Genomic DNA, 17,677 nt, shown 5'->3' on the forward strand with positions numbered 1-17,677 from the left:
TGGGTCCCCAACTCTTTACAATCTATATTAACGATTTGGAGGAGGGAACCGAGTGTAACATATCAAAGTTTGCAGATGATACTAAGATGGGAGGGAAAGTAGTGAGTGAGGAGGACATAAAAAACCTGCACGGGGACATAGACAGGCTAAGTAAGTGAGTAGAGATTTGGCAGATGGAATACAATATTGGAAAGTGTGAGGTTATGCACTTTGGCAGGAAAAATCGTAGAGCAAGTTATTATCTTAATGGCAAGAAACTGGAAAGTACTGAAGTACAAAGGGATCTGGGGGTCCTGGTGCACGAAACTCAAAAGGTTAGTATGCAGGTGCAGCAAGTGATTAAGAAGGCCAATGGAATGTTGGCTTTCATTGCTAGGGGGTTGGAATATAAAAATAGGGAGGTATTGCTTCAGTTGTACAAGGTATTGGTGAGACTGCACCTGGAATACTGCATACAGTTTTGGTGTCCATACTTAAGAAAAGACATACTTGCTCTCGAGTCAGTACAAAGAAGGTTCACTCGGTTAATCCCGGGGATGAGGGGATGGACATATGAGGAGAGGTTGAGTAGATTGGGGCCTAGAAATTGAGTTTGCGCTGCGCCAGGGCTTTAGCGCCGGAAGTTAGCGCCGGCGCTAAGTCCCTTTGCGCGCGCCAAAAATTCAGTAGCGCCACGCCCAAACGGCTGCCGGCGCTACTGAAGGGTTTTAGCGCCTGAAAACTGGCGCAACGCGCCGCATTGCGGCGCTGCGGCGCCCGCTGTGGTGCGGCAGGCTCGGGAAGTGCAGGCCTCCTCCTTCCGTTAAGGAGGAGCTGCCTGCACCCGGCCGCGGCCCGCGCAAATCTCTTCAAAAATGAGCCCGGCACCTCGGACAAGTGCCGGGCTTGCATCTGTTCCGGGGGGGGGGGGGGAGAAGTCCGGGGAGGGAGCTGCGGGCAGGCGGCCGGCGGGAAAGCGGCCGGCCGCCGCGGGGCCTTTAATGCGCCGGCGCAAACACATGTTGGACTCTGTTGCCAGAGTCTTAGTTGCGGCTGCCACGGGCGAGGCGGCCGCAACTGAATTTCGGCGCTGGGGCCCGTCGGCATGGCAACCGATACGCTGCGCACACCGATGACGTCATCGGTGCCGGCGCAGCGCTACCGGTGCAACGCCGCTTTAGGGCCCCAGGGAATTTTTGAACTGGCCATAACTCTGGCGCTAGTCCCTCTCGCGCCTCAAAAGCGGCGCTAAGGCTAGTGAATTTCTAGGCCTGGGACTCTACTCATTGGAGTTCAGAAGAATGAGAGGCGATCTTATTGAAACATATAAGATTGTGAAGGGGTTGGATCGGGTGGGTGCGGGGAGGATGTTCCCGATGATGGGTGAAACTAGAACTAGGGGGCATAGTCTTAGAATAAGGGGCTGCTCTTTCAAAACTGAGATGAGAAGGAACTACTTCACTCAGAGGGTGGTAGGTCCATGGAATATGCTGCCCCAAAAAGCTGTAGAAGCTACATCATTACATAAATTTAAAACAGAAGTAGACAGTTTCCTCGAAGTAAAGGGAATTAAGGGTTATGGGGAGCGGGCAGGAATTTGGACATGAGTCTAGGTTGGGATCGGACATGGCCCTGTGGGTAGCGGAGCGGGCCCAGGGGCCGTGTAGCCTGATCCTGCTCCTATTTCGTGTGTCTAATTCTGTTAGATTCAGGAGATGGTTCTGTGATAGTAGATTGGCGGTTAGGATCAGATCAGCCATGATCTTATTGAATGGCGGAGCAGGCTCGAGGGGCCGATTGGCCTACTCCTGCTCCTATTTCTTATGTTCTTATTCTCGCCACTCTCTGGGTGAAGAAGTTTCTCCTGAATTCCCTATTGGATTTCTTGGTGACTATCTTATATTGATCGCCTCTAGTTATGCCCTTCCCCACAAGTGGAAACATTCTCTCTGTATCCACTCTATCAAAACCTTTCATAAAATTACAGACCTCTATCAGGTCACCCCTCCGCCTTCACTTTTCAAGAGAAAAGACTTGCAGCTTGTTTAGCTCTGCACTCACCAGCAGTAATACACTACCCCTTGGGCTTGGACTCAATAATGGGGAGTTTTCATAGAATTATACAGATTAGAAATCTAACCCATGCTGTACTCTCCCTGGGCGTGTTTGATGGGACAGTGTAGAGGGAGCTTTACTCTGTATCTAACCCATGCTGTACCTGCCCTGGGAGTGTTTGATGGGACAGTGTAGAGGGAGCTTTACTCTGTATCTAACCCGTGCTGTACCTGCCCTGGGAGTGTTTGATGGGACAGTGTAGAGGGAGCTTTACTCTGTATCTAACCCGTGCTGTACCTGCCCTGGGAGTGTTTGATGGGGCAGTGTAGAGGGAGCTTTACTCTGTATCTAACCCGTGCTGTACCTGCCCTGGGAGTGTTTGATGGGACAGTGAAGAGGGAGCTTTACTCTGTATCTAACCTGTGCTGTACATGCCCTGGGAGTGTTTGATGGGACAGTGTAGAGGGAGCTTTACCCTGTATCTAACCCGTGTTGTACCTGCCCTGGGAGTGTTTGATGGGACAGTGTAGAGGGAGCTTTACTCTGTATCTAACCCGTGCTGTACCTGCCCTGGGAGTGTTTGATGGGACAGTGTAGAGGGAGCTTTACTCTGTATCTAACCTGTGCTGTACCTGCCCTGGGAGTGTTTGATGGGACAGTGTAGAGGGAGCTTTACTCTGCATCTAACCCGTGCTGTACCTGCCCTGGCACTGTTTGATGGGACAGTGTAGAGGGAGCTTTACTCTGTGTCTAACCCGTGCTGTACCTGCCCTGGGAGTGTTTGATGGGACACTGTAGATGGAGCTTTACTCTGTATCTAACCCGTGCTGTACCTGCCCTGGGAGTGTTTGATGGGACAGTGTAGAGGGAGCTTTACTCTGTATCTAACCCGTGCTGTACCTGCCCTGGGAGTGTTTGATGGGACAGTGTAGAGGGAGCTTTACTCTGTATCTAACCCGTGCTGTACATGCCCTGGGAGTGTTTGATGGGACAGTGTAGAGGGAGCTTTACTCTGTATCTAACCCGTGCTGTACCTGCCCTGGGAGTGTTTGATGGGACAGTGTAGAGGGAGCTTTACTCTGTATCTAACCCGTGCTGTACATGCCCTGGGAGTGTTTGATGGGACAGTGAAGAGGGAGCTTTACTCTGTATCTAACCCGTGCTGTACATGCCCTGGGAGTGTTTGATGGGACAGTGTAGAGGGAGCTTTACCCTGTATCTAACCCGTGTTGTCCCTGCCCTGGGAGTGTTTGATGGGACAGTGTAGAGGGAGCTTTACTCTGTATCTAACCCGTGCTGTACCTGCCCTGGGAGTGTTTGATGGGACAGTGTAGAGGGAGCTTTACTCTGTATCTAACCCGTGCTGTACCTACCCTGGGAGTGTTTCATGGGACAGTGTAGAGGGAGCTTTACTCTGTATCTAACCCGTGCTGTACCTGCCCTGGGAGTGTTTGATGGGAAGGTGTAGAGGGAGCATTACTCTGTACTAACCCCGTGCTGTACCTGCCCTGGGAGTGTTTGATGGGACAGTGTAGAGGGAGCTTTACTCTGTATCTAACCCGTGCTGTACCTGCCCTGGGAGTGTTTGACGGGACAGTGTAGAGGGAGCTTTACTCTGTATCTAACCCGTGCTGTACCTGCCCTGGGAGTGTTTGACGGGACAGTGCAGAGGGAGCTTTACTCTGTATCTAACCCGTGCTGTACCTGCCCTGGGAGTGTTTGATGGGGCAGTGTAGAGGGAGCTTTACTCTGTATCTAACCCGTGCTGTACCTGCCCTGGGAGTGTTTGACGGGACAGTGCAGAGGGAGCTTTACTCTGTATCTAACCCGTGCTGTACCTGCCCTGGGAGTGTTTGATGGGACAGTGTAGAGGGAGCTTTACTCTGTATCTAACCCGTGCTGTACCTGCCCTGGGAGTGTTTGATGGGGCAGTGTAGAGGGAGCTTTACTCTGTATCTAACCCGTGCTGTACCTGCCCTGGGAGTGTTTGACGGGACAGTGTAGAGGGAGCTTTACTCTGTATCTAACCCATGCTGTACTTGCCCTGGGAGTGTTTGATGGGACAGTGTAGAGGGAGCTTTACTCTGTATCTAAACCGTGCTGTACCTGCCCTAGGAGTGTTTGACGGGACAGTGTAGAGGGAGCTTTACTCTGTATCTAACCCCGTGCTGTACCTGCCCTAGGAGTGTTTGACGGGACAGTGTCACAAACCTCTCTTCCTTCCTTCAACCCTTTGTTTCATTCTCCAGCGTTAACGCTCCTCAACTAAATGAGAGCAACATTCTCCAGGGCAGTCTCATCTCTAAAGCTTCCAGGCTGTGTTGTGAAATGAGAATACTTGTCTGTACTTTAACTCTGGAATTCCCTCCCTAAACCTCTCTACCTCTCTCTCCTCCTTTAAGCTGCTCTTTAAAACCTTCCTCATTTGCCGAGCTTTTGGCCACCATCCCAATATCTGCTTTGGCTCAGTGCCAGTTCTTGTTGGGTTACGCTCCTGTGCAGCGCCTTGGGATGTTTTTACTACATTTAATGAGCTATATAAATGCAAGTTGTTGTTGTAGTTCGCTGTCTTTGGTAGTAACTGCTTGTTCTGTTTCTTTTCCCTCGCCCCTACCCCCTTTCAACTGATTTAGCTACGACAGTGATGGCTGGTGCCCTCCGCCGCCCGTGAAGACCTACCTGCACCAGGGCATGGAGGACGAGCTGGAGGAAGAAGACGATCGCGTGCCGACGCCCCCAGTCCGCGGCGTGGCCTCCTCGCCCGCCATCTCCTTCGGCCAGCAGTCCACCGCCACCCTCACCCCCTCGCCCCGCGAAGAGCTGCAGCCCATGCTCCAGGCCCACCTGGACGAGATAAGCAGGGCCTACCACTTCGATATTTCGAGACAAGCGTGGTAAGCTTGGCGCTTCCTGGGGAGGACATTCCCTGAGTGGGCGGCGCTGGCAAGGCCGGCATTCGTGGCCCATCCCCTAGTTGTCAATGAGAAGGTGGTGGTGGGTCTCCTAGTGATTTTTGATCGCCCCGGGCTAGGCGGCCCATTCGTTTCTAAATCACCCCCTCGCCTCCCGTGGCCTTTTATCAACTCTGGTTGCCTAGTGGTGCCAATTGTCAAATGACAGGACATGCATTTTATTTGTATTCGCTCTTGGGATGTGGGCGTTGCTGGCACGGCCGGCATTTATTGCCCGTTCCTGGTTGCCCTGAGAAGGTGGTGGAGTTTGATACAACCGAGTGGGCCTCTTCAGAGGGCAGTTAAGAGTCAATCCCATTGGTGCGGGACTGGAGTCAGATACAGGGCCAGACCGGGTAAGGACGGCAGCTTTCCTTCCCTGAAGGGACATGAGTGAACCAGTTGGGTTCTTGCGACAATCCGACAGCTTCAGGGCCATGTTTGCTAACACCACCTTTTTATTTCCAGATTCTTTAAACTGAATTCAAATTCTCAAAATCGCCACAGTGGAATTTGGACTCACGATCTCTGGATTACTCGTTCATAGAATGTACAGCACAGAAACAGGCCATTCGGCCCAACCGGTCCGTGCCGGTGTTTATACTCCAGACGAGCCTCCTCCCACCCCTCTTCATCCCACCCTATCAACATATCCTTCTATTCCTTTACCCCTCGTGTTTATCTAACTTCCCCTTAAATGCATTTATTCGCCTCGACCACTCCCTGTGGTAACGAGTTCCACATTCTCACCACTCTCTGGGTGAAGAAGTTTCTCCTGAATTCCCTATTGGATTTATTAGTGACTATCTTATATTTAGTTCTGGTCTCCCCCACAAATGGGAGAGAAGTGGATTAATATTTGGAGGAGAGTGGAGGTTCCAGGGCTATATGGAGAGGGCAGTGCCTTGGAATTAGTCTTGTATTACGCTGGCAAACAGTAATGCAGACACGATGAGCCGAATGGCCTCTTTCCGTGCGGGTAACGTCTGTGGTTCTGGTGTACTGGGGAAGGGCAGGGAAATTGGAGTAGGGTCGACAGTTCCGGTGAAGAACAAGCAGAAGCACGATGGGCTGAATGGCCTCCTCCTTGCTGTACTTCCATGAGACACAAAGAAACTAGAATAATTCCTTTCCCCATGTTGATGCGTGCTGGTATATCGAACCCTCTGTGTACCTGCTTTGAGCGGCACTCCTAAATGCCGAGTTATTCTTTAGCCTGCACACTGGGTGGTGCAGTGAATTTGAATCATTGAATTTTATAGCGAACATGGAGGTCTTTAGCCATCTGCTAAATTCCATTCAACTGCCCTTTCTGTGTGTCATTTAAAAAATATATATTTTTCAAATATTTATCCGCTTCCCTTTAAAAAGGTGTTGTGGATTCTGCTTCCACCACTAGTTGTGATCGGGCACCCCATGTCCTAACAACCCTCTGCATGGAAACGTTCCAGGAAGATAGAAACGGGAGGAGGCCATTCAGCCGCTCAAGCCAGATTCCGCCATTCTATTAGATCAGGGCTGATCCGTTTACCTGTATTTGCTGTCCACATTTCCACACCCCTCGATCCCCGCCAGGATCGGGCTGGAGTTAAAATCTCCGGAGCCTCAGACTGCGGAGGACCGGAAGATTTGTCCGCCTGCTCCAGTCCCAGGCCGCACGATTAATGCCGGGGCGTTAAACCCGGGGCTCCGATGCCTGAAATGGGAACATGCTCCGTTCCCGAGCACGAACTCCCCTCACCTTGCAACGCAATATGGCAAAAAGAAAGAACTTGTATTCGTTCAACGCCTTTCACGATTTCAGGACGTCCCAAAGCGCTTTACAGCTAACGTAGGGAAATGTGGCAGCCAATGGGTGCCCAGCAAGATCCCACAAACAGCAATGTGATAATTAACCAGATCACCTGTTTCGGGTGTTGGTTGAGGGATCAATATTGGCCAGGACACCGGGGGAGAACACCCCTGCTCTTCTCCGAAATAATAGAACATATAAAAACTTAAACATACAAACATAAGAATTAGGAGCAGGAGTTGGCCACTCGGTCCCTCGAGCCTGCTCTGCCATTCAATGAGATCATAGCTGATCTGATTACTCCACATTCCCACCTACCCCCGAGAATCTATCTACCTCTGCCTTAAAAATATTGGCACTGAACAGGGAATCAGCGTGAAGTTTAATTGACTTCCAGAGTCCTGGGAATGTAACAAAACATGGCTGATCACAGGCAGAGAGCTCAATTGTGCAGACTTTAATTCACTATTGCAGACCATTAACTTCGTAATTCTGATTACCCGGCATTACGCTGCCTGCAATTAGTTTCTTTTGTGCGCTGTAACCTTTAGTTTGCAGGCAGAATAAATTTTACTAGCACATACCTGAGAACCAAATGACTGCTCGCATACTAGAACCAATGTTGTTTCTACTCAATGGCCTGTGTCTGTAGAGTGAGGCTTTTTTTAAACCATTAGGCCCATTGATGGCCTACTTTGCATTCTCTTACGCCTCGCAGAGGTGGAAGCAATTATCATATTATCGTACGGTACAGAAGGAGGCCATTCGGCCCATCGCACAAGAGCTGTCCAATTAGCCCCACTCTTTCCCACTAGCCCTGCAAATGTTTCCTCTATTAACTGTGTTCGTTCACCTCTGATATCGTCCTAGTAAATCTGCACTTACGTTTGCCATGGCAACAAGATTCTTCCAATAACAGGGCATCTGAATCCGAACAATCTGTGGCCTAATTATACAGATTTGCAATCACCTCCTTGATTTAGTATATAAAACACATATATATGCTTTCTAATGGCTATTTTCACCTGCAGTCCTGATTTTAAAGATTTGCTATTTGTGCCGCTAGATATTTCTTTGCTCCATTCCATTGGAGTTTTTACTGGGACGCTAATTGCGACACTACTGTCCGCCAAGAACCCCCACCCCACCCTGTGCTCGCTGACCTACATTCGCTCCTGGCTAATCAACGCCTTGATTTCAAAATTCTCATCCTTGTTTTCAAATCCCTCCACGGCCTCGCCCCTCCCTAGCTCTGTAATCTCCTCCAGCCCCACAACCCCCCGGAGATATCTGCGCTCCTCTAATTCTGGCCTCTTGAGCATCCCTGATTATAATCGCTCAACCTTTGGTGGCCGTGCCTTCTGTTGCCTGGGCCCTAAGCTCTGGAATTCCCTGCCTAAACCTCTCCACCTCGCTACCTCTCTTTCCTGCTTTAAGACGCTCCTTAAAACCTACAGTCACCTGCCCTAATTTCTCCTTATGTGGCTCGGTGTCAAATTTTTTGTCTGTTAACACTCCTGTGAAGTGCCTCGGGGCATTTTACTACGTTAAAGGCGCTATAGATATACAAGTTGTTGTTGTTGTATTAGATTAATCTTCACTCTTAGTCAAACAGCCTTTTTCCCCCATCTCCAATATTTTCATCACTAATTGTAGAATCATACAATAGCACAGAAGGGGGCCATTCGGCCCGTCGAGCCCGTGCCAGCTCTCTGCAAGAGCACTTCAGCCAGTCCCACTCCCCCGCCCTTTCCCCGTAGCCCTGCAATTTTTTTTCTTCAGGTACTTATCCAACTCCCTTTTGAAAACCGCGATTGAATTTGCCTCCACCACCCTTTTGGACAGAGCATTCCGGATCCTAACAAATTAAAGTGTTCAAAGAAAATGATAAAAGAAACAATGTTTGTTTAACGGCCCCGATGAGGTTCTCTCCAGGGTGTCGCTCGCCGGCAGCACCCTGGAGATGAATCTTCAATTCCAGGAGACTCCAGGGCCAAACCTGGAGAGTTGGCAACTGGAGAACCCGGTGCAACCCTGGCCCTTGCGGTTTTCCAGAAGGTTCTGCCAGATTCGCGTCGGAGTTACAGCAGGGCGTCTGGCGGAACATTCCCTGTCCCCCCTCCACCCCGCCCCCATCTCCGAGGGTATTCAGGGTCTCGCTGTCTAGGCTGACACATGAAGAATGGCCAATTGGGGGTTGGGGGGGAGAGAAAGATGTGAGGAAGTTTGAATGGGTCACGAACCCCCTGAAAAATATTAACGGGAACATTGCTTCCCCAACGCCCCCCCACTTCCCCCCGCAGAAAGCCGTGTGATCTCCCAGGAGAGGAGAAAATCCAAATTAAAAAAAACAATTCTGGAAAATTCCTCTCCGACCCCCGCTTAAGTGATTGAAACTAGTCCTGGAGACCACTCTGGCCCCGAGACAGAGGTAAGGGAGAGAGGAAGAGACTCGTGATTTAAAGAAAAGGACTTTAGATATCCAGTTCGGAAATGTCTACAGTGAGCCCCTTCAAAAAAACGGCCGTCCAGGTCCGTTCGGGGTAGGTGGCAGCTCCAAAAGCGAGACTATATCGTCAAAAAATAAAATAAAAACAGAAACTTATGTAATCCGTGTTTGAGGGAACGTCCGGTTTTTCTGAAGATAATTTTGCTCCTCCTGAAGATGTTGTGCTTTGTTCTTAATGCAGGCAGATGCAGGGCAGCTCTCTTCCTCCTCAGGCCCCGGCTCTTCCCCTGGGCTACATCTCCGGGACTTTAATTTCAGACATAGAGACGGACGTGCAAGATGAGGAGGAGGAGGAGGAGGACGAGGAGGCTTTGGAGCTGGCCAGACCGCTGCGGGGAATAGTGCACACCCCAGGCTCCAGCATAGACAACCTAGACAGCTCGGTGACAGGTAAGCAGGCCTTCCAACCCGAGGGATGGTGTGGGGGAGAAGAATCAGCCCGTTGCCAAATTGGCTGGACATCCAGGAGGTAGTTGAGACCTTCAGAAGCTTTGGATTGTAGCAAGCCCTTCATTTATTGATTCAGTAAGCTAAATATCTATCTATCTATCTTTAAGAACATAAGAAATAGGAGCAGGAGTTGGCCATTTGGCCCCTCGAGCCTGCTCCGCCATTCAATAAGATCATGGCTGATCTTCTACCTCCACTCCACTTTCCTGTACTATCCTTATATCCCTTGAATCCTTCGTATCCAAAAATCTATTGATCTCAGCCTTGAATATCTCTATCTCTCACGATCTCTCCCACTACCTATCTATTTATCTCTCAATCTATCTCTGTCAGCTGTGGCTCAGTGGGCAGCACCCTCGCTTCTGTGTCAGAAGGTTGTGGGTTCAAGTCCCACTCCATGCACTTGAGCACATAAAGCTAAGCTGACACTCCCAGTGCAGTGCTGAGGGAGTGCTGCACTGTCGGAGGTGCCGTCTTTCAGATGAAACGTTAAACCGAGGCCCTGTCTGCTCTCTCAGGTGGACGTAAAAGATTCCGTGGTACTGTTTAAAAGAAGAGCAGGGGAGTTCTCCTGGCCAATGCGTATTCTTCAATCAACATCACTAAATCGGATTATCTGGTCATTTATCTCATGCCCTGTATCCCTTAGCCCCATTGTCAGCAAACTATCTATCCAGTTCCCTCTTGAATTTGACACTATGCATCGCCCCCATTCCCCCTCCCCGGGCGGCCTTCAGTATGGCAGAACCCAAAATAAAAAGAGAAAATGCTGGAAACACTCAGCAGGTCAGGCAGCATCTGTGGGGAGAGGAACAGGGTCAACATTTCAGGTCGAGGACCTTTCATCAGAACTGGAAAAAGTTAGAGATGTAACAGGTTTTCAGCAAGTACAGAGGCAGGGAAAGGGTGGGAGGGGAGGAAAGAACAAAAGGGAAGGTCTGTGACAGGGTGGAAGGCAGGAGAGCAAACACGAGAAGAGAAACAGAAGGCAATGGAGATGAACAAGGTACAAGAGACAAACGGAAATCCCGTTGGAGAGAAGAGCAGAACCTCTTCAAGGTGGGTGCTCCTGGAAGAGAAGTGGCAGTGAATTAAACACTGATACAAAAGCAAAACAGAGCGGATGTTGGTAATCTGAAATAAAAACAGAAAATGCTGGAAACACTCAGTGATGATTCGGAGCTTGGGTTTGACAAGCTGTTAAAACCCAACAGGGAGACGACTGGGCGAGTTAAGGGGCGATGCTTTCTGAGCATTGAGCCTGATCGGGCGGACAAACTAGCCCAAATTCTTCCACAGTTCAGACTCATGCGGAGTCATCCTCCCCAATAAAAACATGCTCAGTCCAATCTATTTGCAGTCACGATGCGCATTGGTTCACAGCCTTCAGACTGAAGGACCTGCAGCAAGTATTACACGCTTGTTAAGGAAGACATAGAGGCCCCGTTTTATCTCATAAAAATGTTAATACGGCAATTAGCCGAGTCATAATGGTAGATGTGCTCGCTCTCTGTGGGTTGATGGATCTGGGAATGCACATTCATGGGCCAGGATACTTTTAGCATGAATAGGCACATGGAAAAAAATTGATGAGCGATCATAAATTAATTTTACTACCAAAGATGTAATCAAGCCTCAGTGAGATACTATATTATGTTGGCATTTTATTGTTCAGGTGCTGTTTGCAGAAAACGTTTAATATCCTAGTTAAAGTCCTCCTGTTGTGAGCGGAATTAATTTCAATGTACATGCAAATACCTTGATTAGAGATAACGGCGTAAAGACCCAATAAGCGCTCCTGAACGTTCAGTTTTGGAGAGCTAATATAACTGAACGAGCAGGATCAGAAAGCCGCAAGTTCCATCCATCGTCTGTTCAACGTTTAGCTGATCTGAATTGATAGAATCATTGAGCACAGGAGGAGGCCATTCGGCCCATCGTGCCTGTGCCAGCTCTTTGAAAAAGCTCTCCAATTAGCCCCCACTCCCCCTGCTCTTTCCCCACAGCCCTGCAAATTTTTCCCCTTCAAGTATTTCTCCAATTCCCTTTTGAAAGTCACTACTGAATCTGCTTCCACCATCCTTTCAGGCAGCGCATTCCAGATCACAACAACTCGCTGCGAAAAATCTCCTCATCTCCTCTCTGATTCTTTTGCCGATTATCTTCAATCTGTGTCCTCTGGTTACCGACCCTCCTGCCAGTGGTAACAGTTTCTCCCTATCTGCTATCAAAACCCTTCATAATTTTGAACACCTCTATTAAATCTCACCTTAACCTTCACTGCTCTAAGGAGAACAATCCCAGCTTCTCCAGTCTCTCCACGTAACTGAAGTCTCTCATCCCAGTTACCATTCTGGTAAATCTCCTCTGCGCCCTCTCCAAGGTACAGCTGGGGCAACAGTAGTCGTGTGCGTATTGCCCTCAACACCCAAAATAAAGAAAGAAATTGTGTTGCTTGAGGGGTGTAGAATGAGGGGATGTGGATATCAGATTAATGATATGAGATTTAGGACAGAGAGCTGGAGAAACCTGTTTACTTAGAAGGTTGTGAGGCTGCACAATGCACCACCAGAGTTAGTGATTGAGGCAGAGACCATCAACATTTAAGACTAGGTAATATCGGAACAGGGCAAGCACATGGGATTAGGGTTTGAGGATAACCACCAACATGGGCTGGGTGGGCCGTACTGCCTAAATCCGTGTTGTAGATTCAATGTAACATCGAGCTTCAAGGCATCCCAAAAAACTTCACAGCCAATGAAGTGTAATGTAGGAAACGCGGCAGCCAATTTGCGCACAGCAAGCTCCCACAAACAGCAATGAGATAATGACCAGATCATTTGTTTTAGTGAGGGATAAACATTGGCCTCAGGACACCGGGGAGAACTCCCCTGCTCTTTATTGAAATAGTGAAATGGGATATTTCACATCCTCCTGAGAGGTCAAATGGGGCCTTGGTTTAATATCTCATCTGAAAAATGCCACTTTCAACGGCGCAACACTCCCTCGGTACTGTATTGAAGTGTCAGCCTTGATTATATGCTCAAGTCTCTGGAGTGGGACTTGAACCCACAATCTTCTGATTCATGAGGTGAGAATGCTACCCACTGAGCTAAGAACTGATGGATTCCCATCTCATTTTAACAGCTTCCCGCTTGATTTTTCTCCTCTGTCGACCCCTGCTAGTTACCGGTGTAACTGAAGAGGAAATTGAGCCCCATAGAATCGCACTGTTTCCATTACACTCCAGCTGCCCCCCAGGCTAGGAATGTCTCTAGTCTGTTCAGCGGTCTATGCTGAGCTAGCTGGTCTCAGGTGCGGCTGAGCTTGGATGAGAGTGACAGTCGGACTCAGCGCCCCTGGGTGGGAGCGAGAGAAGCATTAGCCGCGGTTCCTGCTCATGATCACTTTCCAGCAAATCCCGTGCAATTGAGTGTGGTTCTCGGGGGAGAACTTTGCTGTGATGCCCTTCATTGTCGACCAGCCTGCCGAGACTCACTATCTCGGCTCACGTTGGAAGAGCGGTTATTAGGATTAGGTACTGGGGTTGGGGGGGCGGGGGGGGCTACCAGCGCCTGTAGGACTGTACCCCAACAAAAGTCAGTGCCTTCAGGAGAGGAGGAGACGAAATGGGGACAGCAGAGGTTCCTAAATGGGGCCATAGACAGAATGGTATTTTTAACAGCGAGTGCATTCAAAGAGCATTATAACGTTTCATCATTACCTCCTCCGGATTATGTGTCTATATGTGTTCAGACTAAATGGCTCAACATCCTTTGTTGATTGTTGCTTTGTGTTGATTGGACACGTTGAGCATTGAGTTGTTACTCTGCACTGATTGGACACGTTGAGCATTGAGTTGTTACTCTGCACTGATTGGACACGTTGAGCATTGAGTTGTTACTCTGCACTGATTGGACACGTTGAGCATTGAGTTGTTACTCTGCACTGATTGGACACGTTGAGCATTGAGTTGTTACTCTGCACTGATTGGACACGTTGAGCATTGAGTTGTTACTCTGCACTGATTGGACACGTTGAGCATTGAGTTGGTACTCTGCACTGATTGGACACGTTGAGCATTGAGTTGTTACTCCGCATTGATTGGACACGTTGAGCATTGAGTTGCTTTTTGTTGATTGGACAGCTTCGGCGTTGAATTTATTAAGACTTCTAGGTCTTTCAGCTTCATCCTCAGCTCTTTCAATACCATTCATGGCGTATGTGTGTTGTCTATTTTTCCTTCATATGAATAGTACTTTACATTTTCCCAACTCATTCTGTAATCTCCGAGCTGCCTATTCCTGGTTTTGTATCATCTGCAAATGTAACCAATTTGCAATTGATTTTAAAATTCTCATCCTTCAGTTCCAATCCCTCCATGGTCTCTTCCCTCCCTATCTCTGTGACTTCCTGCAACCCTACAACCCTCTGAGATCTCTGCGCTCCTCCAATTCTGGCCTCTTGAGCATCCCCGATTTCCTTCACTCCACCATTGGCGGCCGTGCCTTCAGCTGCCTGGGCCCTAAGCTCTGGAATTCCCTCCCTAAACCTCTCCGCCTCTCTCCCTCTCTCAAGTCGTCCCTTAAAACCTACCTCTCTGGCCAAGCTTTTGGTCACCTGCCCGAATATCACCTTATGTGGCTCGGTGTCAAATTCTGTTGGATAATCGGTCCTGTAATTCGATAAGCGCCTTGGGACATTTTACTACATTAAAGGGGCTATATAAATGTAAGTTGTTGTTCTGTGTGGGAACCCAGAAAGTGACCACCATCATGACTTTGACTACGCAGTGGAATCACAGCCTGTTCCGATCCCGTCCTTACTCAATGTCCACACGCGGCCACTATGAGCAGGGGTGACTGGCCAGCGGTCAGTAGCAGGAAGCCCGGGTCAATGCGGCTGAATTCGTGTTAAATCCATGTTCAAAATCTGGATATATTCAAGGGTCTCAGAGGCTAGGGATTATGAATTAGCGCTCAGGACACAGAGCTTAACACGCCGAGGAATGCTAATGGGAATACCGTATGGGGAGGCTCGCGCAATCGTTTTGATGCCTGCCCAATTTTCCATCTGTTACCTTTAACGGGCAGGAAATCATCCTGGTCACAAAATAGGTGCACTATATCTAGAACCCAATTGGCACTCCAGTGAAATAAAAGAAAGACTTGCATTTATATAGCGCCTTTCGCGACCTCATAAGAACATAAGAACATAAGAACATAAGAAATAGGAGCAGGAGTAGGCCAATCGGCCCCTCGAGCCTGCTCCGCCATTCAATAAGATCATGGCTGATCTGATCCTAACCGCCAATCTACTATCACAGAACCATCTCCTGAATCTAACAGAATTAGACACACGAAATAGGAGCAGGATCAGGCTACACGGCCCCTGGGCCCGCTCTGCTACCCACAGGGCCTTGACCGATCCGAACCTAGACTCATGTCCAAATTCCTGCCCGCTCCCCGTAACCCTTAATTCCCTTTACTTCTTGGAAACTGTCTATTTCTGTTTTAAATTTATGTAATGATGTAGCTTCTACAGCTTTTTGGGGCTGCATATTCCATGGACCTACCACCCTCTGAGTGAAGTAGTTCCTCCTCATCTCAGTTTTGAAAGAGCAGCTCCTTATTCTAAGACTATGCCCCCTAGTTCTAGTTTCACCCATCATCGGGAACATCCTCCCCGCATCCACCCGATCCAACCCCTTCACAATCTTATATGTTTCAATAAGATCGCCTCTCATTCTTCTGAACTCCAATGAGTAGAGTCCCAATCTATTCAACCTCTCCTCATATGTCCATCCCCTCATCCCCGGGATTAACCAAGTGAACCTTCTTTGTACTGACTTGAGAGCAAGTATGTCCTTTCTTAAGTATGGACACCAAAACTGTACGCAGTATTCCAGGTGCGGTGTCACCAATACCTTGTACAACTGAAGCAATACCTCGCGGCGTCCCAAAGCTCTTTACCGCCAATGAAGTACCTTGGCAGTGTGGTCACTGTTGTAATGTAGGAAATGCAGCAGCCACTTAGGGCACAGCAAGATCCCACAAACAGCAATGTGATAAATGACCAGATAATCTGTTTTTAATGTTGTTGATTGAGGGATAAATATTGGCCCCAGGACACCGGGGAGAACTCCCCCTGGTCGTCTTCAAAGTAGTGGCAGTGGGATCGTTTACGTTCACCTGAGTGGGCAGACAGGGCCTCGGTTTAACGTCTCATCCAAAAGACAATGGGCCAGATTTTGCTGTCAAAATAACGGTGAGGCTGATGGCGCTCGCCATTATTTAAGGCTAAATGGTGCAGGAACATCAGGCGAGGGGCAGATGTGTGGTTACACTTAAAAAGTCAAAATATTGCTCTTCGTGTTGAGCCTTTCCGCTGTCTGCCTCACCGTTGAAATGCATTGAATGGCACGAAGTTGCTGTATTTGCGCGGTAGATACGGACTAAACTCACCACAGAAAGTTAAGTCTTGTACTTACAAGCACAAGTACCCTTTTAACAACATGATAATTGTTAACTACTGCCAAACAACCTCTCTGGCACTGAAAATCAACTATTACAAGCGCGAATCTCATCCCTTCAGGTTTTAATTGTTGTTGGAGATTTTTTAAATGTCAATTAAAATTTTTTTTTAACTTTTCCTTTCTGTCTCTTTTTTCTCGCTCTCCCTTAATCCAATCTTTCTTTCCCTCTCTTTATTACTCTTTCTATACCTGATTTGGCTTTGAATTCACCTGCTTTAATTTACACTTCCTTCTCAGTCCTCGCGCTGTTAATCTCACAATCCTTCAGTCTGATTGGTTGAGGAGATTACCCCGTTGCTTTCCCTGTTCACTCAGGTCCAACGTTCCCTATAAGGTGCGCGGCCGCGCAGGTCCCGCGCTGCGTAAAGATTTGCGCACGCGCAAAACTGAATGGGCCGCTCAGCCCCTTAAAGGGGCCGCGCACGCAAAAAAAAATATGAGGGAACATTGCTCGGGTCCCAGATGCCCGGTTTCCCCTCGCTGCGCCGTTATCAGCTCGCACCTCCAGCAACTCGCCACGCAAAAAAAAAAGTCATTTTACAAACCTTAACGTGCACAAACAAGTCTAACTAACGGCCAAGGCGACAGTGAAATCTGGCCCAATGTGCCAGAAACTGTGCAAAAACGAGTGTAACCCCCCGCACGGTCCACCTCACCAGGTCTAACCGGCACTGACTCTGGCCCTGGAATCCAATGCTTTTTCTTCCAGTTCCACATCTGCTCCCGTCAGAAACCCCGACTGTGTAAATTGAAGTGCCAGAAGTTAGCCTTGAAACAGGAGAGGTTGAGCGCCCGGGAAAGAACTGTGCGGTTTGAAAGAGCAACCGTACACCGGCATTTGTGTCACGGCCGTGGTGTATGAGTGCTCGATCTGTTTGAAGCCTGATACGTATTTTTTCAGACCGGGTTAAGCGATGTCATATTGGTTTTTAAAAAAAAAATTAAATTCCCCAAAGTAGTTCTGCAGCAGATTATTGATGTTGTGTGGCTGGCAGTGGTGATTTCATGGGGCTCAGATTTCACTGTTATTTCTGTCCTGCATTCTGGTCCAATTAAGTCATTTTCTTTCTATTTTCATTTTGTTTAATATAAATATCTTTAAATGCGGCTGCACTTGTGAAAAGGGACCAGAGCCCCTTTTGTTTCGCTCGCTTGCCTCCCTCGCTGTCTTCGTTTCCAGACACTGTCCTGTGCCTTTTGTTTCAAAGTCAGGATCTTGCCCCTTGCAACTTTTAACCCCCTGGCTGACGACCTCCCCAGCAGATTTTGCCTCCATTCTCTCCTTCTCTCGTCACCCCCCCATCCTCTCAATCTGTCGGGAAAACGAGCAACATTGCACAGTGTTCTGCAGCCAGGCCCAATCCCACGTCCCTCCGCCCATCAATGCCCATTTACCCTCCTTGCAT

General features: G+C 48.7%; 1 protein-coding gene across 12 annotated transcripts in view; it reads left to right on the forward strand.

Moving 5' to 3' along the window:
- Positions 1–17,677, forward strand: part of robo2 (roundabout, axon guidance receptor, homolog 2 (Drosophila)) — a 1,120,123-nt gene that overhangs the window by 1,076,140 nt on the left and 26,306 nt on the right. For all 12 annotated transcript variants that reach the window (XM_086007303.1, XM_086007302.1, XM_086007300.1 and 9 more), the window contains 2 exons: positions 4,668–4,928; positions 9,468–9,676. In XM_086007303.1, coding sequence (XP_085863429.1) covers positions 4,668–4,928; positions 9,468–9,676 — 470 coding nt within the window. The remainder of the gene's footprint in view (positions 1–4,667; positions 4,929–9,467; positions 9,677–17,677) is intronic.

Source organism: Somniosus microcephalus, chromosome 14 (genome assembly GCF_052327205.1).
Source record: "Somniosus microcephalus isolate GS21.2 chromosome 14, FLI_Smic_1.0, whole genome shotgun sequence".
Classification (NCBI taxonomy): domain Eukaryota; kingdom Metazoa; phylum Chordata; class Chondrichthyes; order Squaliformes; family Somniosidae; genus Somniosus; species Somniosus microcephalus.